The sequence below is a fragment of the Ornithorhynchus anatinus genome, chromosome 17, assembly GCF_004115215.2.
Source record: "Ornithorhynchus anatinus isolate Pmale09 chromosome 17, mOrnAna1.pri.v4, whole genome shotgun sequence".
In the NCBI taxonomy this organism is placed as follows: Eukaryota; Metazoa; Chordata; class Mammalia; order Monotremata; family Ornithorhynchidae; genus Ornithorhynchus; species Ornithorhynchus anatinus.
Genome location: NC_041744.1, coordinates 32,975,894 through 33,000,059, shown reverse-complemented (window position 1 = coordinate 33,000,059; position 24,166 = coordinate 32,975,894). Strand labels below are relative to the sequence as shown.

Below are 24,166 nucleotides of genomic sequence, written 5' to 3'. Positions count from 1 at the left end.
TGACACGTGATATGTTAGCCGATGCTTAGGTTCTTGACTACCCAGTTGTTCATTCAATCGTATTTACTGAACGCTTAATGTGTGTAGAGTACTGATTAAGCAGTTGGGAGAGTATAGTACAACATTACAGCTCCTTAAATCTTGAAGATAATGTCCACATCCTAAAGAGATAGCGTGGCGAAATGGATAATGCACGGGCCTGAGAGTCAGAAGGACCTGGCATCCCGGCACCGCCACTTGTTGGCTGTGTGACCTTGGGCAAGTCACCTGATTTCTCTGGGCATCAGTTACCTCATCTGTAAAATGGGGATTAAGATTGTAAGCCCCATGTGGGATAGGGACTGTGTCCAACCTGATTAGCTTGTATCTATCCCAGTGCTTAGTACATGCCTGGCACACAGAAAGTGCTTAGCAAATATTATAAAAAAACAAAACAAAACCAGTCCTACCACTTCCAGCTTACTGAATTCTGGTTGTTCTTGGGTGTGGGGGAGAGGTAAAGAGGAGAGAGCAAGGTGCTTCACAGAGAGTGAAGAATGCCTGACTCTGGATTTACCTTTAAAGTCTCAGCTTCCTTCTGATTTTTCAGTCGTTTAAGAAACGTCACATCTTCGACATGTGGTTGGTAACCTTGCATCTTGCCGAGAATCCCAGAGACATTCACGTCACCCAATCCTGGAGAGAAAAGGTAGTTTTTGAAAAGTATCGACATTAAAATGTCAAACGTCCCTCTACATCAAATTGGCCAATGACCGATTGATGGTGTTGTCCTTTAAGGCAAATGGTTGAGCCTCGGTCCTGCGTCCCAGGGTGTAAGGGGAAAGTGGGAGGGCAGTCAGGGGTGCAGAGCACATTACACAGTGAATGTGCAGCCTTTGCTTACATTAGTCAGCTAAAAAGTAGAACTGGAACTAGAACAATGGGGTAGAACAATGGGGATGGGACTAAAATGCCTTGACGGAGGAAGGTACACTGAGGGGAGGGGAGAAGGGAAGGAAAAATCAGAGGTGAAGGAAGATTAATCAACCATTGGTATTTACTGAGCGGTTACTGTGTGCAGAGGGCTATACTAAGCACTTGGGTGATATGAATCATCCCTCAAGTACAGCAATGCCTCTCATAAAGTCTAAACGGGGGTTGTTTATAAGGTGGGAGATGCAGTAATATCAGCCATTTACCCACTCCTTCTCTTTCCTTAAATCCAGTTAGACTCACTGCTGCCTGCTGCTTCTCTTTGGGTAATATGTAAGCACAGCAAATATGGCCTGGGCAACAGGACAGAGACTGAAGTAGACTCTGTTCAAACTTCCTGCAGAGGCTGTGGGGACAGCCATGAGTTGCTCTGGAAATCAGCCTCAGCTTTTTTTTTTTCTTTATGGCATTCATTACGCGCTTACTATGTGCCAGGCACTGTACTACATGCCGGAGTAGATACAAGCTAACCATGTTGGACACAGTCCCTGTCCCATATAGGGCTCACAGTCTTCATCCCCATTTTACAGATGTGGTAACTGTGGCCCAGAGAAGTTAAGTGACTTGCCCAAGGTCACACAGCAGACAAGCGGCAGAGTCTGGATTTGAACCCAGGTCCTTCTGACTCCCAGGCCCATGCACTATCCACTAGGCCACACTTTTTTTCAGCTTTGGTGAAGAGCTTATCATCTTAGAATACAACTGGGTAGCACTGTTTTCCAGTGTGGCTAGAATTGACCAGTCCAGGTACCAAAATACTTGCCATGGAAAGTCATCTCGCTTAATCTCCTCTTTGTAGGGGAAGCAGCGGTGCCATGTTCAAGTTTCAGAGGGTGATTCGGACATTCACTTCTCTCTTTTCGTCTTTCCTGAGAAGATAGAAGATAATTTCATACTGGAACTGGACTCTTCCGTGATTTATGCGGGGTAGGAAGGGGTCGATAGGAACAAGTAACCACAGATGGATCGACTCCATAGCGAGTGGAGACTTTTCTCCAGCAAAGTGACTCCACTCCCCTGTGCCCCTTTCTCCTCACTCTCTTCTCTGTCCTCTCGTCCCCAGCCTTGGGGACAAGGGCAGACCAGGGTTGGGGCTGGGGAGACACAATAGAGGTAACCCAGCTGGCAGCCACAGTTGTTGCTATGAAGCAGCTTTAGCTTAGGAGCACAGTGTAAAGATGTCATCATGTTACACCGCAACTTCGCTTGGTTTTTCTGTTCAAAAAGGTAGCCGGCCGCTAAATTGGGATCTTAATTCAGCATAGTTTATGTGGGAAGAAAGAGGAAGAGGAGCCTGGCGGAGAGCCTCTTGAAGCTCCTGTTTAGGACTTTTTAGTAGGTCAAATCTAGTAGGGAAGCAGCATAGTGCAGTGGATAGAGCATGGACCTGGGAATCAGACCGTCATGGGTTTTAATCCCAGTTCTGTCACTGGTCTGTTGGGTGACCTTGGGCAAGTCACATCATTTCTGTGCCTCAGTTTCTCATTTGTAAAATGGGGCTTGAGACTGTGAGCCCCACATGGGACAGGGTCTGTGTCCACCCTGATTTGCTTACGACCCCAGCGTTTAGTACAAGTGCCCACTACTTAAAAAATGCCATGATTATTACTTTTATTATGCAAATAAAATTAAGGGTGAGATATACAAGAAACCTATCCCGGGTGAGAAGGATTGGGTCCCAAAAATCAAGAATATGGGATCAAGGTGAGACCGGGGAAAAAAAAATCAGTCTTCTCTCAGTCTGTTGAGAGGAAACACACTCTTAAGGGTCATAGTAGTCAAAAGAAATGAGCCCAAGAGCACAAGCCATAAATACAGGGCCAGAGCCATGTGGAGCCTATGAATAATAATAATAATAATGTTGGTATTTGTTAAGTGCTTACTATGTGCAGAGCACTGTTCTAAGCCCTGGGGTAGATAAGTAATCAGGTTGTCCCTCATGAGGTTCACAGTCTTAATCCTCATTTTACAGATGAGGTAACTGAGGCTCAGAGAAGTGACTTGCCCACAGTCACCCAGCTCACAAGTGGCAGATCCAGGATTCGAACCCATGACCTGACTCCTAAGCCCGGGCTCTTTCCACTGAGCCGCGCTGCTTCCACGCTGAATGTGTTTTGGCTTTCTCTCTCAATGGGTGCTTTGCTTTAAGCCTGCAAATCTTTTAGGTCTGCTCCATATTCAAGCACCTAAGAAACAGCTGGATGCTGGCTGGCCATGAACAACCTCCTGCCAGGGCCAGTGGGAGTTATTTTGATGATGGTGACAATACCTTGTCTCTACTCCCAGGAGAACCAGGCCCTTGATGCTCTTCCCTGCTTCCATTCTGTGACATCCGTCCTCTTCTCCTCCCCAGACGTTCCGCATGCCGGTCCCCTGCATCACCCGTTGTGGTGGCAGCCTCTGCTTCCTCCGGCGGGGCTGGCTTGGTTGGTTGGGGTGCCTTGCCCCGCCACTCGGGCGCTGTCTGCAGTGGCAACTGTGACTTCTTCCGTTCCAGATGTGGTCCTGTGACAGATGCCATGGTTGCTTTCCTTGGACCTTAGGTTCCTAAAATGAAAGAAAATTGAGTCTCAGTGCTGACACAAAAGGGCAACAGAAACCTTCTTTAAAGAGCTCCACACGCACAAATTACTATTTACTCCAAATGGAGAGAAATTAGATGTAAACGTATCGCTAGTACTTCAAACATGATCTCAAAAAATGGAAAACTGAATTGAGCTACGCCTTCAGCCGAACCTCCCGCTTCCAGTGTAGCGCTGGGCCAGGAGAAACCAGGTGCTGGTCCCAAAGTCACCCCGTCCTGTCTGGTCCCCAAGACTGGGGCAAATCCACGTGGTTGCCGGCCGGCGATGGAAGGTGAGGGAAAGCTGGTGCTTCCAAGGTTGGGATGGATAGGCTTCCTTCCTCCTGGACCCACCCAAATCTAGCTCAACCATGCCATAAAATCACTATCGAATCACCTAACATCCAGACTTTGGTCTCTTTCATTGTGGCTCAGTGGAAAGAGCATGGGCTGGGGAGTCAGAGAGCATGGGTTTAAATCCTGGGTCTGCTGGTTGGCAGCTGTGTGACCTTGGGCGAGTCATTTAACTTCTCTGTGCCTCAGTTCCCTCATCTACAAAAATGGGGATTAAAAACTGTGAGCCCCACATGGGACAATCTGATTATCCGTTACCTACCCCAGTGTTTAGGACAGTGCTCTGCACATAATAATAATAATATTAATGTTATTTGTTAAGAGCTATGTGCAGAGCACTGTTCTAAGTGCTGGGGTAGATACAGGGAAATCAGGTTGTCCCATGTAAGGCTCAGTCTTCAGTCCCATTTTACAGGTAAGGTAACTGAGGCACAGAGAAGTTAAGTGACTTGCCCACAGTCACACAGCTGACAAGTGGCAGAGCCTGAATTCGAACTCATTACCTCTGACTCCCAAGCCCGTGCTCTTTCCACTGAACCACGCTGCTCCTCATAGCAGCGCTTAACAGATACCATCATTATTATGATTATTCTGATAGCATCATTATTATGATTTACCTTGAGTCAACTGAATTTCCAAAAAGTAATTCACTGCTTTCTCGTCTCCTGCATTGTATTTCGGAGGCTTTGCTCCAGTTTACCCAGTCCTGGGCTGCGCCAGTTGGGCCCCCTCCAAAAGAAATTCCCAGCCTCGATTTCCCTGCAATTCCTCCCCCACTCCACCCCCAAATTTTCCCAGCGGGTCGAACTGGAAGGATGCTGGAAGGTGGCTGGAGATGGGAGCTCCGGATAATCGGCGACCCCATGCACACTTACCTGCCTCGCAGCCGCCGCTCTCCCCCCACCCCGCTCATTCAAACCCGGGCGGCTCCTCCTATTGGCCACCGCGCGGAGGCTGGAAGGCGCTGATTGGCCAGCTGCCTCCCTCACCGCTCCCTGATTGGCGAAGAGTCCACAGAGGCGGGGGGGTTACGGCCCCGCCAACCCCGGCCGCCGAGCCGCTCGCTCTCCCTTGCCCCCTGCTGTCCAGCTAGAGACATTGCGCCTGGCCCGCTGATCCGGACCGGACCCTGCTGGCCAGATTCCCCAGGACGAGTGCGACCACTGACTTCTCCTCCTTCCGGCCCCACAGAGTAATAATAATAATAATGATAATAATAAATAATAGTAATCATATTGGTATTTGTTAAGCATGACTCAGTGGAAAGACCCCGGGCTTGGGAGTCAGAGGTCATGGGTTAGAATACCCCCTCCGCCACTTGTCAGCTCTGTGACTCTGGGCAAGTCACTTCACTTCTCTGTGCCTCAGTTACCCCATCTGTAAAATGGGGATGAAGACTGTGAGCCCCACGTGGGACAACTTGATCACCTTCTATCCTCCCCAGCGCTTAGAACAGTGCTTTGCACATAGTAAGCACTTAACAAATGCCATCATTATTATTATTAAGCGCTTACTATGTGCAGAGCACTGTTCTAAGCGCTGGGGTAGATACAGGGTAATCAGGTTGGCCCACGTGAGGCTCACAGTCTTAATCCCCGTTTTACAGATGAGGTGACTGAGGCACAGAGAAGTTAAGTGACTTGCCCACAGTCACACAGCTGACAACTGGTAGAGCTGGGATTCAAACCCATGATGTCTGACTCCCAAGCCCGGGCTCTTTCCACTGAGCCACGCTGCTCCCAGTGCTTTCTCCAGTCCCCTGCCAAGATGGGAGGGGAAGGAGGGCTTTGTAATTTCACTCACCAGTCCTTCCTCCAGCCACCAAAACCAAGGTAACCACCCATTCATTCAAGATCTCGGGTGGATAGGGCCCAGTTTCCTTCTCTGTAATTTCTCTCCTTGGTTTTCTCGTTACCCACACCAGCATCTGGGCAAGAAATCTCTGATGAGACCAAATAGCCAAAAGAGAAAACTTCAAGCCTGCACCGACTGTGTGACTAGACAGATGCAAACTCTGCAAAAATGTGTGGAAAGATACATATGGCCCTTCTGGTTCATCTGGCTGGGTGTTGCTCTTGAGGCCACCCGACAGGTTGCTGGAAAAGATCTGAGGTTTCTCAGGTTCAAAAGCAGCGGTTTATGCAGCCACTAGATTTTTGATGGGCTTGTCTCTAGTTGAAATTGGGCAAATTATGAATAATATTCTAAGCTGAAGGACCTTGGGAAAATAATATTTTATATTATATATATTATCATTATTAGTGTGTGCTGCCCAAACTCTTAACGGTTAGAGTGTCCAGTCCCCTTTTCCTCCTTCCCATACAATTCCTTCACTCTACTCCTTTGGCCACTCAAAGGAAGTAGAGGCCAGCCTGGTGCCTTTCTCCTGTCTTGAAACTGATTCCTTGGCAAGGACAGGGAAAGTTGGGATGGGAAGAGAGGTTCAGAAGCTACCTCTGGTATTTGCCAGAGATCCCACACTACCCCTTGTGAAACCTTCTTCCCTTTGTTTGCAACCACTTTTTCAAGTTACCGTGCCAGATTTTTTTTGGAATTCTGAGCTGCTTCCCTAGGTTAAAAGTAAACATTCGCAAAATCCCTCTGCGCACCATATACACTCAATAAATATTACTGATTGAAATATTACTGATTGATTCAGAAGGGGTAAGAGGAACAATCCCCCTTCCCTCAAATCCTTTGCTGGGGGTGGGGGAGGAGAAGAGAGGCACCTGTGTTGTCATGACGTCATGATTGTCCATGCTTCCTGAGGCTTTTTATACATTTTTGGGTCACATTCTCCAAAGTGCTTGCCAAGACCACATTCTCTACTTCTTCCCTGACTTCCCATCTGCAGCTTTAATGAGCCTCCTCTCTATTTCATCATTCAGGTCATAGTTCATGGCTTTGCTTCAACGCTCGGCACCCATGACTCCTTCAGTTGGTGAGATCACTGGTTTGGCCGATCCCCAGGCTTTTGGAATGGCCCCTTTACAAGTTCTCAAGAACAACAGCTAACGCAGAGTCTGGAGGGGAGAAGAGAGGAAGAAAGAACCTGGACTTCATTAACCTTCTGGAATCTTTCCCAGTGTCCTCTCAGTGGCTTAAGCAGGATTTGTTACTGCCAGGGGCATCCAACTGAGAAGTAGCGTGGCCTAGTGGAGAGAGCAAGGCCTGGGAGTCAAGAAGGAACTGGGTTCTAATCCCGTCTCTGCCATTCCTCACAAGTCATTTCACTTCCCTGTGCCTTAGTTCCCTCCTTTGTAAAATGGGGATTAAGATTGTGAGTCCCATGTGGGACATGGACTATGTCCAACCTGATTACCCTGTATATACCCCGGAACTTAGTACAGTGCCTGGCACATATTAAATGCTTAACCAATACCAGGAAAAAACCCGCTTTCCTGACAACTGCAAAAGGTTGCTTGAGTCTCAAATCCAGGCAGGCTGTCAGTCGGACAGACGTGCTGAAAAAACTATGAGCTACATATGCCCCCAAACCTGTGAGGGTGATGAAAATCAGATGCTTTTATTTATAATTACCCATTTCCCTTCAATAGCAAAGTAGCAATTGAGTTTTGTGGCCTTGAATTGGGCCCCATTAGTGGTTAGAAGAAAATGGAGTGGGGAAGGAAGATGTGTTAGAACCACAGAACGTGGTTGGGGAATTATTTGCCTTTTCTGGGAGTTGCTGAGAAGAGGAAAGCCCCTCTCAGCCTGGGACAGACTGATCTGAGCTTCTGAGTTCTGAGATGTGGGGGCCATTGCTCACTGGACCTGCAGCAGTGTCAGGCATATTTAGGAGCCACCAAGGACAGAAATGCAGGTTTTGTTTACGGTATTTATTATGCTCTGTGGACTAGGCCATGCTGCTTCTGACACCATCCCACAGGCCAGGGCAGATCACCTATAAAATTCCAATTTGGGGCCCAACCCTGTGTGGGATACATTTGAACAGCACTGTTGGCAGATGGTAGGAATTTCTCTTCAGGGGCAGGATGGACACTTTGGGATTTATATCATACTCTCCCAAGTGCTTAGCCCAGTGCTCTTCATATGATAAGGTGCTCCATAAATACCATTGTTCATTCAGTCATATTTATTGAGCATATACTGTGTGAAGAATACTGTACTAAGCATTTGGGAGAGTACAATGCAACAATAAACAGACACATTCACTACCCGATGAACAGCAATTAGGCCCACCTCGGTCTTAGTCAGCACACCTACCTCATTGACACACATTTCCAGTAGCATCTCAGGTTTTCCTTATCTCCTAGTCTGTCTCCTCCCCTCTTGTTCACCATCCCACTACTGCCCAGAAGGACCTCTCAAATGTAAGCTCCTTGAGGGTAAGGGTCATGTCTACATAAAGCACAGGCCAGGGAGTCAGGTCATGGGTTCTGATTCTGGCTCTGCCACTTGGCTGTGTGACCTTGGGCAAGTCACTTAACTTCTCTGGGCCTCAGTTCCCTCATCTGTAAAATGGGGAGTAAGACTGAGCCCCATGTGGGACAGGGGCTGTGCCCAACCCAATTATCTTGTATCCCAGCGCTTAGAAGAGTGCTTGGCACATAGTAAGCACTTAACAAATACCATTATTATTATTATTGCACTTTCCCAAAACTTAGTATAGTGCTCTGCCCAAGGTAAGCACTCTCTGGTATTTACCAGTGATTGATTCACTGGCTTCAAAGCAGCCTCCAGAATCCAACCAGATAGCAGCCAGAGGGTAACAGTGCTGAACTCCAGCATCTCCAGGCAGTAGCTGTCAATCAAATGGATTTGGGCCAACCAGGCGGGGCACCCATGGACACAGGTGACAAGGCCCTGCTGCCCCAGCACTCACTAATACACTAAGAGCCTACTTGTTTTCCGTAACAAAAAGAACTATTATTTCTAATGTAAGCCAGTCAAATTTAGGGGGTTCCCCAAAAATGTGAACTATGAGCACATTTTTCAAGCTGCACCTAGGTTAAGAAACTGGGCCTGGGAGTCAGAGGACATAGATTCTAATTCCGGCTCTGTCACATACCTGCTATGTGACCTTGGGTAAGTCACTTAACTCTCTGGGCTTCAGATCCCTCATCTGCAGAATGGGGATTCGATGCCTGTTCTCTCTCCTACTTAGATTGTGAGCCCCAAGTGGGACCAGATGATCTTATATCCACCGCAGTGCTTAGTCTAGTGCTTGGCATATAGTAAGCACTTAAAACATATTATTATTCCTTTTATTACAGGCATTGCCCTGTCACCTAACCATCTGTCCCAGGACCTAGGCTTTTCTGTTTTTAACAGTTGGAGACACTGAGGCTCACTGAGGCTAATTTCCTTGTCCACCGTGGGGCTGGTAAGAGACAGAGAGCTGACTTTCAGGACTCCACCTCCCAGGACTCTGAGTTTACGTCTAGTTAGTAGGAATCCCATTCGTGGTCGACTGGAGGCCACCCGCAAACCGGACGACACTAGATGGCACTGCTGTGGCTCTAATAGAGAGGTTGAGGCACCACTGCCTGGCAGAGAACTCCAGGGTTCTGCAGGAAAGAGAATTTTGTTTCCTAGAAGAGCAGCAGAGTCCTCTTTTGATCATGGCGTTGCTGGGCCTAGGAGCACTTTAGTCCCAGACCGGTTGATGTCACTCCCCTAACTCCCCAATATTCTATTCCCTCAAGTTTGCAACCACAGAAAAGGAGTAAAAACCAACCAAGAGCCATGAGGATGGACGTTAAATCTCTCCTGATACAGTGCCGCTTACTGCGTGGCTTGGTGGAAGAAGCATGGGCTTGGGAATCAGAGGTCGTGGGTTCTAATCCCGGCTCAGCCACTTGTCAGCTGTGTGACTTGGGGCAAGTTACTTAACTTCTCTGTGCCTCAGTTACTTCACCTGTAAAATGGGGATTAAGACTGGAAGCCCCATGTGGGAACCTGATTACCTAGTGTCTACCCCAGTGCTTAGAACAGTGCTTGGCCCATAGTAAGCACTTAATAAATGCTATCATTATTATTATTATTGCTGCCTGCTCTCCATTTCCAGGAGTGGGAGGAAAATGGACAAGCAACAGGTTTCTGCTGCTCTAGTTACCAAAAAGGGATCTGGTTCCTGGTTTCCATCAAGGCCGGGAGGGATGCAAAGGGACCTCGTCTTATTGTGGGCATTCATCTGACTTTCCGCCAAAAAAGTCCGTTTTTCAGCCATTGTTGTCTGGCACTGGATTCCTTTGTGTTTGGTGGTTTTATTTTAGGCCCCCAGAACTCGGTGGCAGGAGGTCTGTATTTCTGGGAACCTGGGAAGTGAATGCACAGGGCTCTGGAGAAAATGGGGGTGGGGGGTGGTCAGTACAGTGCTACCTTACTATTACGGGCTCTCGTTATATCCCGGCTAGACTACTGTGTCAGCCTTCTCTCTGACCTCCCTTCCTCCTCTCTCGCCCCGCTCCGGTCTATTCTTCACTCCGCTGCCCGGCTCATCTTCCTGCAGAAACGATCTGGGCGTGTCACTCCCCTTCTTAAACAACTCCAGTGGTTGCCTATCGACCTCCGCTCCAAACAAAAACTCCTCACTCTAGGCTTCAAGGCTCTCCATCACCTTGCCCCTTCCTACCTCTCCTCCCTTCTCTCTTTCTACCGCCCACCCCGCACGCTCCGCTCCTCTGCCGCCCACCTCCTCGCCGTCCCTCGGTCTTGCCTATCCCGCCGTCGACCCCTGGGTCACGTCCTCCCGCGGTCCTGGAACGCCCTCCCTCCTCACCTCCGCCAAACTGATTCTCTTTCCCTCTTCAAAACCTTACTTAAAAATCACCTCCTCCAAGAGGCCTTCCCAGACTGAGCTCCTCTTCCCCCTCTACTCCCTCTGCCATCCCCCCTTTACCTCTCCGCAGCTAAAGCCTCATTTTCCCCTTTTCCCTCTGCTCCTCCACCTCTCCCTTCCCATCCCCACAGCACTGTACCCGTCCGCTCAACTGTATATATTTTCGTTACCCTATTTATTTTGTTAATGAATTGTACATCGCCTTGATTCTATTTAGTTGCCATTGTTTTTACGAGATGTTCTTCCCCTTGACGCTGTTTAGTGCCATTGTTCTTGTCTGTCCGTCTCCCCCGATTAGACTGTAAGCCCGTCAAACGGCAGGGACTGTCTCTATCTGTTGCCGACTTGTTCATCCCAAGCGCTTAGTACAGTGCTCTGCACATAGTAAGCGCTCAATAAATACTATTGAATGAATGAATGAATAAATACCATCATTTGACTGACTGAAGGTCTTATCTCGCTTAGCTTCACCCCAGTTTTGTTCCGGCTCTTAATTTATGCTTTCATTCAGAAAATGAAGAGCCCAAAATTCCAACACCTTCCCTTCAAAATCTTCTTAAGGAAGTCCTCAAAGAGGATTACGGAGAAATGAGGTGGTCAACCCTCAAAGGAGTTCATAAAAAATGGTCAGTAGGATCACACAAAGAAACCTAATTACTCTGAGAATCTCCTTATTCATAATCAAATGTCTATGGCCATTTCAGAAGGGGATCATCTACCTTAAGAATTTCTTTTGGACCCATAAATTACTTGACTGAGTGAGGATCGGCTGATAGAGTAAAGGGAAGGAAACATGAAAGAGCCTTATTAACATGAATCAAATCTGCCCTGAATACACACAAAGGAAAAAAAACCTGGAAATGAGTAACAGCATTTAATGTATGATGTCAAAGTTTCCCCTCCTCTAAGCAAAATGGAATCGCCCCCCTAAACTTGAACCAGGCTCTAGCTTCAAACCACTTTTGAGATTCCATGAGGTTCAGGTAATTTTGGAATATGCATTATGGTTGGGATCTTTTGGGATGAGAGGCAGCCCTATGGAGCTGGTGAAGTTAAGATCGTGATCGCGGTGAGATCAATGGGCCAATCAGTCCGGAATCCAACAGTGGTTAAGAGGGATGATTGCAGGTCTATGTGACGATTACATCCACTTTAATGTTTAGGGCTGGACCATGTAACCTCTTTAACTTTTCCTTTGACATCCAACTTTCCCCCCAGAGTCAGAGTCCATCAGAAACTCTTGTCCATGAATCTATCCAAAACCCTCTTGATAAGCACATAAGTGCCTTTTTTGAGAAATTACCTTTATCACTATGCTCCTTATTACATCCTAAACAACAACTGGGATAAGCGCTTAGTACAGAGCTTTGCGCACAGTAAGTGCTCAATAAGTGCAACTGAATGAATGTGTAAACACTGTAAATCCCACTATATAAACTGGAAAATCCACCACTCATGAGTTAGCTAAGGGTTCATCGTAAATGAAAGGTTAAGCCAGACAGTCAGAGTAGGCAGTGTGATCTAATGGAAAGAGCACAAGTTTGGGCTCAGGAATTCAGCGTTGTAATTCCAATTCTACTGTTGGCCTGCTGGTGACCTTTCTGTGCTTCTGTTTCCTCATCTGTGATATTCTGAAGACAAAGCAAGATAGCTGAGTTGAAAGCCCTTCGGGAAAAAATTAAGTGCTAAACAAGTTTAAGGAATTCTGATTAGATTTGGGAATTCCTTCTTTTCAGTCCCATACTCAGCTCAGGCACACAAAGGAGGAGCTGGTGGCTAGCTTCTATTGGACATAAGAAGACCTTGCTTAAACTATAACTCCTAGACTTGAGTGTTGAACCTATTTAAAGGATTCTGTGGATAATCTGCTTCAGTGGCTACTGATATTTTATAGCCCATTTAAACACTAAAAAGGGAGATAAAGCTGTTTTCTTTTTTATTCTATTGTCCCAAGTGCTTAGTACAGTGCTCTGCACAGAGTAAGTGCTCAATAAATAAGAGTGATTGACCCACCGAGAATCTTTTTGGACCTGTGCCCTTGGCCACCAGCCGGACCTGAAACCACGACCAAAAACCAGCAATGGAAAGGTAAAGGAATTCACCTTCTGGACAACCTCTTGTCCAGGGAATCAACTTATTGTATTGGCTATCAATCAATCATTCATATTTATTGATTACTGTGTGCAGACCACTGCACTAAGTGCTTGGGAAAGTTCCTGCCCACAAGGAGCTTACAGTCGAGAGGGGGATTCAGAGATGAATATAAAGAAGTAAATTACAGCTATTCGCTGCGGGGCTGAAGGAGGGGTGAATAAAGGGTGCAAAATCCAAGTGCAAGGGTGACACAGAAGGGACTGCAAGAGGAAATGAGGGCTTAGTTGGGAAAGGCCTCTTGGAGGTGTGCTTTTAATAAGGTTTTGCAGGTGGGGAGAGTGATCTTCTGTGGGCGGAGCAATAACTCATCTGGGGTCCCTAACTTCAAGAATTTTCACTTCCACTACCACTCTCGGTAATGTCAAGTAACCATTCATGTTTTGTAGGGGTAAATGGGATGATCAGCTGTAGAGCATTTTCAGACATTTAGGGCACAAATGTCAAGTGGCATTGGATCTTTAGGCTACTCAATGACATTGTTTTCATACACTATTTGCACTGATGCAGAATTATTCCAATGTGTTTTCACTTTATGCAAGTTCTTCCATTAATGTAACACTAGCCTGATGGGCGCTGGCCACAACATGTAAATGCATCAGTTTTTGACATTAAAGTATCGTCTCTTGCATGTGTTTAAAAGTGAAGTCTAATGTCAAGAAAGACTTCCTACTCCTAAGAAGATCCTTTTACAGAAAACATCCTCCCCCCACCCCTCCCCGGGTATTTTTGTTTAAGGTGAATGCCAAAAAAGACCCAGTGCCAGGCTTCAAGTAGTAACACAGCTTGCTGGGCTGGGTCTGAATATCAATGACCCCATCTACCAATTCTATTGCAGCGTTCTTTCCCAAGCACTTGGTACTGTTCTCTATATAAAGTAAGCACTCGATAAATACCATTGATTACTGATTGATTGACTATCTTCCCAACCCTTCACATTACTTGGTTCACAGCTAGATCATTTGCATGTGAATGGGGCAAGAGAAACCCTGAAAGAGATTTGGACTTTTCACAGGATCTGGAAAAAAAAGGAACTATTGCTGCCAGAGGCTTTTCATTCCTTGCAAGTATTCCAATTGTTTCCGATCAGATTGAAAGGCCAGGCTGCTCTGAAGCATACGCATGACCTAGATGGACGTGGCTACTTGGACCTCACTGTTATTTTGAGCAAAACATTTGGATAGACTTCACCATCATGTATTTCACACCCCTAGTCACTCCACCTTTCTATAACCAAATTGAATCAAAACCCATCCTTTGTGGATGAAACTCTGGTGTTTTTCACTCTAGAGACTCCATTTGACTTCACAGATTTTAAAGGTTGTGAGCCCCTGGAGGGTTAGGGACCTGTGTATATTTCTCCAGAGCTCAGCTCAGTGCTCTGCAAATAGTAAACACTCAAAAAATACTCTTATTACTAGTATTGTAAACAGCTGAGCAAAACATGTAACTTCAAGGTCCCGGTGTCAACTCACTCCACAGCTGCCAGCTAGGAGAAGATAAGCAATTTTTATAGCCAAGATTTCCCAGAGTTCAAATACAGTCCCTTACTCCTAGGAGAAGCCATCATCAGAGCATACTTCCTTTAAGCATGTGCTAATTTCCACGATTTTATTATCAGGCTAACACAGCCTCTTTCCATGATTTTATTATCAGGCTAACACAGCCTCTAAAATCACAGTCCCCAGACACCTAGTGGATTTTGCTATCGACTGCTTTCCTCCTAGTGGAGAAAGAACACACTGAATCCTAAAGAGAAGATCAAGCGGGGAAAAACCAAGACAGACTTGTGAAGCAGAATAAAAATATTTGATTATGTCAAAAGGGACGGTCTTTCGTCACTTTCCAACCTCCTTCTGAGTATTCTTTTGGGGGTTGTGAGCTTTTAATGCTAAAGCCAGAAGTTCACCTTTGAATGCTGGAAATATAAGTGGGAAGATTTCAAAGCATATTCGGGAGAGAGAGAGAAAAATAGCAAGAAGGAGGGAAATGAGAGGAGGTTGATTTGTTTAAAATGAACTTAGGAGAAGAGAGTTGCCAGTGGACCCCTTTCCCCAGAGGGGCAATCTCTACTTCACTGCGGCTCTGAATCGAGAACTTTTTGCATAGCAATCGTCCTCTTTGGCATTGTACGTCCAGCTCGGACTGCTGCCTAGCAAAGCTTGTCAAGGCTCCTGGAAAATGATACTGTCCAAGAGTATGGGATGGAAGGGATGGTGGGCGTGGGGAAGTGGAGGATGTGCTATTGTGAAAAGGCCCCTGGGTATAGCCTCAAGCATAAACTCCTTTCCTCAAGCCAGCCAATCTGTTCTCTCTCTTTTTTTTCAATTTAATGGAAGATATTGAACCCAACAGAACTTGAATCCCTTTCCTCTTGGCCAAACTGCCTGAAGCCAATGCGTTCCCATAAAGCACCGTCCCAAATTGGGACTTCACTGACTGGTGAAGAGAGGCATTCTCAGAGGGCCCTTTTCTGCTTGAGTTATTGCTTCCAAAGCCTCCTCCAGTGGTCTCCAGAGAGGTTGAAGTAGTAGCCAAACTGCTTAGATGGGCTGTGGCCAACCTTCAGAGGATGTGCTCAGCACGAGGAGACTCATGGCAAACATCTACGAGGCTAAATAGGGAGCAGACTAAGTTCAATCCTCACAGAGAATCCCCTGCCACTGCACTATTAATGAAGATCTCCACTCAGGCCATATATAATTATACCACTATCGGCCCATGATTTCACATAAAGAGGGTGCATGATCCAGGGGACAAAGGCCAGATTCCTTAGACAGTGGAAACACTGTCTCTACTTTTGTCTGTGGGGTTGGAGCAGTCCGAGAGGGTATAAGGCCCAGAAGTAAAATATTTTCCTCTTCCTTTTCCGCTGCGGGCGCTGAGTTGACTAATTGATTCTTTGCCCCAAATAGCCTAATAGGCACACGGTGAATTATTTTATTGTTCCGAGGGTCCCTGGAGGCTGTGGAAACCGATACATCATGTTGAAGAGAGCCCGAGATTATCTGTCTTCCTCTTTCTTAAAGCCTCGGCCCCATCACACATTATCTAGCATGCATGGTATGTGGATGATTCTATTTTGGGCCTTTGGATGATTTTTTTTCCCCTTTGAGTTTTTCTGAGAATCAGATTTCCAAAGAAATAGTGCAACTGAGAGTTATCCCCTTCTGAGCTTGGGTAGTGTGGCCCCAGTTTCAGAGAGGTCGCAGGAGAGTTGGCTGCAAGAGATCTCCAATGTGTGGCCCAAAGAATTGTTTCTTTGTGTTAATGAAACGTCCAGACTTGTGTAGATTGTGTAGGATGAAGCAAGGGAGGGCAGGTTATTCAATGGGGACACCCTGCTGATTTAGGGGAGGGTGGTTGGACTGGTACTATTTAAGGCATTTGGGGCTTGTTCAAATTGGGCCAGGCTTCTGCCACAACAACTACTCTTTTTGGACAAAAAGGCACCAGAGTTGAACATCACTGCATGCTATTTCTGCATGGCTTAGTGGATAGAGCACGGGCCTGGGAGTCAGAAAGACGTGGGTTCTAGTCCCGGTTCCACTGCATGTCTGCTGTGTGACCTTGGGCAAGTCATTTAACTTCTCTGTGCCTCGGCTACCTCATCTGTAAAATGGGGATAAGATTGTCAGCCCCCACGTGGGATTTAACATGATTAACTAGTATCTATCCCAGTGCTTAGAACAGTGCTTGGCACATAGTAAGCGCTTAACAAACACCATAATAATAATTATTATTATTAGGAAAATTCGTTTATTCCAGTGGCACGATGATGATTTAACCACACCTGTTTATCTGGCTTGCATCATTACAGAGGCAAATTATGGGGTGGATTCTTTAGACAGTAAAAATGGGGCATCATTCACACTTGCAAACTAGGCATCTTCCAGCTCTGGGAAAGGCCCAGATAATTCAAGAATGTTTTGAGGATTTAACCATCTTTTGCCTTCTATGCACAATGCTCCTGTGACAGGGGTCTGCCATTCCTCACTGTTCTAAATGTAAATGGTGGTCCAGAACACTGCCATGAATCCCTAGATCGCAGCTAATTAGATGGAAGGAGACCAGAGTGCTTATGCTGGGTCAGACCAGCGGTGTAGTCAATCAGACGCTTCTGTACTCCTTGACAGAGGAAACCAGATATTTTGAGGAATGGAGGGATAGGCTCCTCTTTAGAATTCTTCTTAGTGGTTAGTAATGGACCACCTAACTGCCTTAACCTTCCCCTTTACTTCTCCAAATTTTCCTCCAGTGGACTACTCAGTCATCTACAAATTTACCAAACCTCACTGCTATTGTTTGTGGCCTGCACAACAAATTCCACAGGGCATCCCCTGCTGCTTGAAGAAAGCTTTGCTCAAGCCATTCCCAAGCTTCAGTGGATAGTACCACATCCTCTAAACTGTAAGCTCATTGTGAGCAGGGAACATGTCTACTAACTCTGTTGCACTGTATGCTCCCAAGCACCTAATAAAAGTGCTCTACACACAAAAAGTGTTCAATAAATACCACTGATTGACAGAACCTGTTGCTATGAGATTTAGTGAATAGCACTTTCACATTCACTTGATCCATCTCCTACGTGATTTTTTTTTTAAAGTGGCATTTTAAGGGCTTACTATGTGTCAAACACTGTTCTAAGCACTGGGGTAGATACAAGTGAATTAGGTCAGACACAGTCCTCGTCCCCTTAGCCTAAAGAAGCTTTCGTTCTTTTCCCCAAATCACCAATATTCCAAACAACTGAGGGAACAAGTCACTTAGCATTTTCAGCTTGAAGAAGCCTTTTAGATTTAGCCTAATTTCTGAGGCTCTTTGTGAGTTTGTGCAATCTGCATGGCTGCACCAATTTTCAACTTTAAAACTGTATATTTCAAAGGACTAAGATCAAAGAAGAATTCCTATTCATAGCATAATTTTACTGAAACATTTCTCCCCTGAGCTTGTATTCAAGGTGAATGCCAAAATGTTAAATCCCCACCTCAGATTCCATATTAGTAACAGCACCCTTGGCTGGGTCTACACTTTCAAGCAGCATGGTTTGTGGATAGAGCATGGACCTGGGAGTCAGAAGGACCTGGGTTCTAGTTCCAGCTCGGCCACCTGTCTGCTGTGTGATCTTGGGCAAGTCACTTCACTTCTCTGGGCCCCAGTTACTTCATTTGTAAAACGGGGATGGAGACTGTGAGCCCCACGTGGGACTGGAACTGAGTTTGCTTGTACCCACCTGATCTGTACCCAATCTGCTTGTATCCACCCCAGTGCTTAGTACACTGCCTGTAGTTAAGCACTTAAACACCATAATTATTTATTATTATTCAAAATTATTGGAGTATCTTGCCAACTATGCAGATCACTTGATTTTGGGGGAGAGAGGGAGGCAAGGGAGGTGGGGACTGAAATCCAACTTCTTCTGCCTCTCTTTCCCATGACTAACATTTGGCTAGTCCGAAAGTACCTCTTCCCTGGGACATAAACCGATCTTTCTTCGGCTACAGCCAGTGTTTTCTGGACCAATTCCTCCAGAGGCGGTTCATTTGACTAGGTCTTTAGGGACTCCCAACACAGTAGCTTTATGGTATTATCATCAGGACTTGGGTGGCAGTGGACTTGAGGGATATTAAACTGAAAGCTGCAGAGTGTGCAAGCGATTTATCACAGCAGATCCTGAAATCAGCATGTGCTTTAAAGCTTTCCTGGTTGTCACTGGCAGCGTTCATTCGTTTTCATGTCTGCTAAAGATGAATCACATCGCAGCTCAAGCAGAAAGCCAAAAGGACCAGGCATGGGGGGGGGGGGGCGGCTTTTTTTTTTAACGAAATACTGACCACCGAAATGAATGAATTCTAATCACTTCGCAAGAAGAAGATGATGAATGGCAATCTGATTCCACCAAGCTAATTCCTAGCTTGTCATATTTGATTTGTCAGATTTACTTTCTGTTCCACATGTCTCTGGTTGATTCGGCTCTTTGCTATTTGTTCTCAGCCTCTTAGTTTCTTTCTTCTCCCCAGATTCCCTACAGCTTGGTATCTTCCTGGTATTTTAATGTTTGCAAAGTGGGAGCAAGATCAGCTATGGGATACAGCAGGGCCACTGGGAGCCTAGATTGGGAACAGAGGTGGAGGGGGTACCCCCTATCGTTTTGGGGGTGCTATGTGGGCCCTGGAGCCCACTTCTCTGTGGAGTTCTACAGGAGCCCAAAATAACCCTCCACTGATTTGCTGCTCCAGAACCAACATTTTTTAAAAAAACTGGCAGTCCTCATAGCTGGTACCTAGAAACCGCATCTTAAATCTAAGCATTGTAAATTGGAACCAATTTTCCCACAAGAACAATGCTACAAATGGGGCATTGGCTCCTGAACCAAGGTCCAATACTCATTTTTAATTGTAATTACCCATAATTTGTGCCCTCAATTATAAATCAGAAGAATAGGCACAACACTGTATTTATATTGAGTCAAAGAGGTTCCACAACAGGGTAGCCAACTTGCATTTCATCAGAAGTAAAATGGACTTGTCCACCGTACCCGAAGACTCAGTCTGGTAAGCAAATAATCTCCCCCAGTCACCCCCTCCAGTCTCTTCTGGTGTATACTCTCACCCTCTCTAAATTTTCCCCTCAGTTTATTCCCCCTCCAGTCCCGCTAAGGCTTTAAAAAAATATTTTCTCATTACCCATGGTTCCTATTCACCCCGTCCCATGTCCCCAGAGTCTGTGCCATATAATCAATCAATGGTATTTACTGAGCTGCTAGTTTGTGCAGAGCACGAACTAAGCACTTGGGAGAGTGCAAGAATCTACTGTTGTGAAGTCAAAATCTATGCGTTATAAACCTGAAAGAGGGTATACATATAGAGAAGCAGCAGGGCTTAGTGGATAGAGCATGGGCCTGGGAGTCAGAAGGAGCTGGGTTCTAATCCCGGGTTCCATCACTTGTCTGCCATGTGACCTTGGGCAAGTCACTTCACTTCTTGTTGTCTGTGACCTCATCTGTAAAATGGGGATTAAGAATGTGAGTCTCATGTACGACAGGGATTGTGTCCAATCTGATTGGCTTGTATCTATCCCAACGCCTAGGGTTTAGTAAGCGCTTAACAAATACCATAAAAATCTAGAAATCCAATAAGTGCCACCCTTTAGTTGAGGATTTCCAGTTCAGCAGGAGACCTTGGAAATGGTCTCTTATCTACTTACCCAGGGTGAGGAGCAATCACTTCTGGATGTGCCGGAAGAAATGATGATTTCCCTCATTTTTCTGCTTCTGAACTTTCACAGGGGAGAGAAGATTGGTTTAAAAATGCTGGCAAGGGCTTGTGTGCTTTTTACACTTTTATAGGAGTGAAAAGCTCCCTGACCAGTGGTGATCCCCAAGACTCAAATAATAATAACGGTGATGGTATCTGTTAAGTGCTCATTATATGCTAAGCACTGAGCGCTGTGGTAGATACAAGCTACTCAGGTTGTCCACCTGGGGCTCACAGTCTTAATCCCCATTTTACAGATGAGGTCACTGAGGCACAGAGATGTTAAGTCACTGGCCCAAAGTCACACAGCTGATGAGTGGCAGAGACAGGATTAAAACCCATGACCTCTGATTCCCAAGCTCGTGCTCTTGCCACTAAACTACACTGCTTCTCCAATCAACAGGCAGTTGCCTATGGATGGGGTTCAGTTTGGTTTATTGTCACCTAGTGAAACTTTATCATGAGGAAAATACAGGCTTACCCTAGTGTCCCTTATATTGACTATCCCCAGGAGTCAGGAAGCCCACGTTCTGGACCCAGCTCCAACACTTGACTGCTGCATGACTTTGGATGAGTCTTCTAACTTCTCTGTGACTCATATTCCTCATCTGTGAAATGGGGATAAAATGCCTGTTGGGTCTCCCTCGAATACCGTGAGCTGCATGTGGGACAGGAACCGTATCCTTGTTTCCAGTGTTTGGCACACAGTAAGTGCTTCATAAACACCTTTGCTATTGTCATTCTCCTTCCTCAAGTTAATTCATGGGGCCTGGAGTGGGTGGGCTTTCTCTCGGGAAAGTCTGAGTGAAATTCCTCGAAACTAATCTCATCTCCATCCCGAAGACGGGTTTGCATTGTGGAGGCCACAGGCAGTCCGCCTGCCCAATCCACAGCCTTTAAGCCATGCAGTTCCCCAAGAGGGTCATTTTAAAACTTTCCCAACATTTACAGCAAAGATCAGAAACCCAGGCTGGGTACGTGCTGAAAGCCATGCCGACAGCTGGCTCTCGAGGAAAGCCACATGATGCTTCTTGCCAGCAAGGCAATGGCTTCATTACTTTCTTTCCAAATGCTGTAAAAATGAGACAGCAAACCGACTCCCACTTTCTCTGGAAGCACTAGGCACAGAGTGATGGGGACAAATCGAAAGAAAAGAAGTCATAACATGACTTGCTCCTGAGCCTCCGTACATTTTCTGAAATGTCTCAATCCGTCCCTTGGACAGCCAAAGGATTAGAATTGGGATGTTTATAGGGCCTTTCTGGGAAGGGAGGGATGCTTTCTAAACAAGTCATTTTGCTGCACCCTGACTCACCGAATCACAAGTCTTGCTATTTCACCTCTCTCTTCTTCCCCCTTCTCAGAACATTTCCAGAGATTCCTGTTTGGAAGAAATAAAACAGGCCGCATGCTTACCCTAAATGGTGTATTACTACACAGTAAAAAGCACATACTTGGCTCAGATAAAGAAAGTGACCAGGCAGTTAGAAGCCAAGAATGATCGGGTGTCCACCCCACCAAGCACATCCAAGGATGGTACGCCAAGGACCTCCCAGACAGAATCCCCTGCTTCAATTGCACTTTCTGGCTTCGGGAATGGAGAGGGGGTGGACAGATGTCTCTCTCCTCTGTGCTCTGCAGTATGAGGAAGAATAAGAGTGCTCTACAGCATAAGTACGAAACGGGAATCCCTACCTGTCCCCACCATTTTGGCAAAATATTGGATACCTCCAGGTTGGGGTATTGAGGGATTCTGTAGCTCTACTGTCAAGAAAATGAACAGCCCCTACCTGCTACTGGATTTCCTCGACTAACACCTGATCCTCTAGACTGTAAGTTCGTTATGAGCAGGGAGTGTATATGCTAATTCTGTTGTACTGGACACTCCCAAGTGCTTAGTACAGAGCTCTGAATGTAGTAAGTGCTCAATAAACACCAATGATTGGTTAACGAAGCTTTTCCTATAAACTTCTAGACTGTAAGTTCCTTGTGGGCAGAGAACACGCCTACCAACTCAGAGTGTACTTTCCCAAGCATTTAGTGCAGTGCTCTGCCCACAGTAAGCACTCAATAAGTATGACTGATCAATCATTATAAATAAGCCACAAGGCCATATGACAATCTTGATTAAAAGATACTGGTGCTTGGAAATAGGTTCAAGAAGTTTATTCCCACAGTAAAGCTGTGTCACCGTAATTTTCACTTGCCTTCCATGGCAATTGGCATATTCCATGAACCTCAGTACACCTCCTCTTGCCACACTGCCCTCCCCTGAGGCTGGGGGGAGACGGGAGACAGAAACCATCCCCCAGCCTGCCTGACAGCCCCGACCAAAGGTGAATGGGATCAGCCTTCCCCTTTTATGCATGATGTTCATTCATTCAATCATGTTTACTGAGCACTTATTGTGTGTACAGCACTGTACTAAGCACTTGACTAAGGTCCATTGAGTGGTCACCCCATCTCTAAGGCTCCTGGAGGGCAATCCCTATCAAAGCCAGCCTCTTTTCATGATCGGTGCCCCAGGGATCCACCAAAGGACTTCTTCCCTTTGGTCCACCTTCTCTGCAACAGGGCAGTGTTGTTTTTTAATATGGTATTTGTTATGTGCCAGGCACTGTACTAAGCAATGGGGAAGATACAGGCTAATCAGGTTGGATGCACCCATGTCCCACATGGGGCTCACTGTCTTCATTCCCACTTCACAGATGAGGGAACTGGGGCACAGAGAAGTGAGGTGACTTGCCTAAGGTCTCAGAGCTTACAAGTGGCAGAGCCAGGATGAGAATCCAGGTCCTTCTGACTCCCAGACCCATGTTCTATCCACTGGGCCTCGCGGTTTTACAGTTAATATGGCAAGCCTCCTATCCTGGGGGCCACACCAGCTTGGAGGTTTTACCTGTTATCACGGGCACTGAGGATGTTAAAGAATCACAACAGTGATGGTATTAACGACAATAAAGAGGAAAGAAGGACCAGACCACCTTTGAGGGGAGGGAGGGAGTTCTGACAGCAAAATGTTTCCCTGGCTGGGGAAACATCTGAATGCCTGAGCATTTGGCTGGTCCCTCCCCTCTTTTCTCTTCTTCCAAACGGAGCCTCCCTCTCAGGAGTATCGCTCCTTGGCCATCTAGAGAAGCAGCGTGGCTTAGTGGAAGGAGCATGGGCTTGGAAGTCAGAGGTGATGAATTCTAAACCTGGCTCCACCACTTGTCAGCCGTGTGACTTTGGGCAAGTCACTTAACTTCTCTGTGCCTCAGTTTTAAAATGGGGATGAAGACTGTGAGTCCCATGTGGGACAACCTGATTACCTTCTATCTCCCCCAGTGCTTAGAACAGTTCTTGGCACATAGTAAGTACTTAACAAATAGTATCATTATTATTATTATTGTCTAAGCCATTGGTAGCAGAGGGGACAGGAGAAAGAGAAAAGTGTTGGAAAAAGGGCAGTGAGAAGGAGAGAGAGGAAAATTACAAAGGAATCAAATGAGGATGAGATGGGTGAAGGGTGCTTTGTAACCTTCAGCAGGGAAGATTTTTTTATAATAATAATGATAATAGTATTTGTTAAACACTTACCGTGCATCAAGCAGTGTTCTAAGCACTGGGGATAAAGGCAAGATAATCAGATTGGATATAGTCCCTGTTCCACATGCGGCTCACAGTCAAAGGGGGAGGGAGCACAGGTATCTCCATTTTACAGATGAAGAAATTGAGGCATAGATAATTAAGTGACTGGCCCAAAGGTAAAAAGAAGGTAACTGGCAGAGTATAGATTAGAACTCATGTCTCCTGACTCCCTGGCCTCTGCTTTCTCCACTAGGCCATGCTGCTTCTCTTCATGGGAGTTTACAGTGTATATGTTGAGTCATGGGGAAAGAAAGAGAGAAAGGGGGAGAGAAAGAGAGGGAAAGTGTGTGTGTGGGGGGAATGGGAGGGCAGAGAGGGACAGAGAGAAAGAGAGAGAATTCTTACCAGGTGAATAGATTTCTCTTGCTGACTTAGGGCTAGTAATCCCACAGCAGCCCTCAAGAAGTACTCTATTATATAGACTCATTTTCTTGA

The 24,166-nt window shown here is 46.1% G+C and overlaps 1 protein-coding gene across 5 annotated transcripts in view; it reads right to left on the bottom strand.

Annotated features, from left to right (window-relative positions):
- Nucleotides 1-24,153, bottom strand: part of LOC103165561 — a 32,694-nt gene extending 8,541 nt beyond the window's left edge. The window contains exons 1-7 of one of the 5 annotated variants that reach the window (XM_029082150.1): nucleotides 24,077-24,153; nucleotides 21,417-21,482; nucleotides 20,052-20,118; nucleotides 6,619-6,912; nucleotides 3,242-3,519; nucleotides 1,736-1,841; nucleotides 557-675 (exon numbers count right to left, since the gene is read on the bottom strand). In XM_029082150.1, the coding sequence (XP_028937983.1) occupies nucleotides 557-675; nucleotides 1,736-1,841; nucleotides 3,242-3,493 (477 nt within the window). In that variant the 5' untranslated portion in view covers nucleotides 3,494-3,519; nucleotides 6,619-6,912; nucleotides 20,052-20,118; nucleotides 21,417-21,482; nucleotides 24,077-24,153. Of the gene's footprint in view, nucleotides 1-556; nucleotides 676-1,735; nucleotides 1,842-3,241; nucleotides 3,520-4,506; nucleotides 4,672-6,618; nucleotides 6,913-20,051; nucleotides 20,252-21,416; nucleotides 21,483-24,076 lie in introns of those variants that run through there. The other 4 variants (XM_007657348.2, XM_039914452.1, XM_039914453.1 and 1 more) reach the window with 4 other exon arrangements.
- Nucleotides 24,154-24,166: the final 13 nt, after the last annotated feature.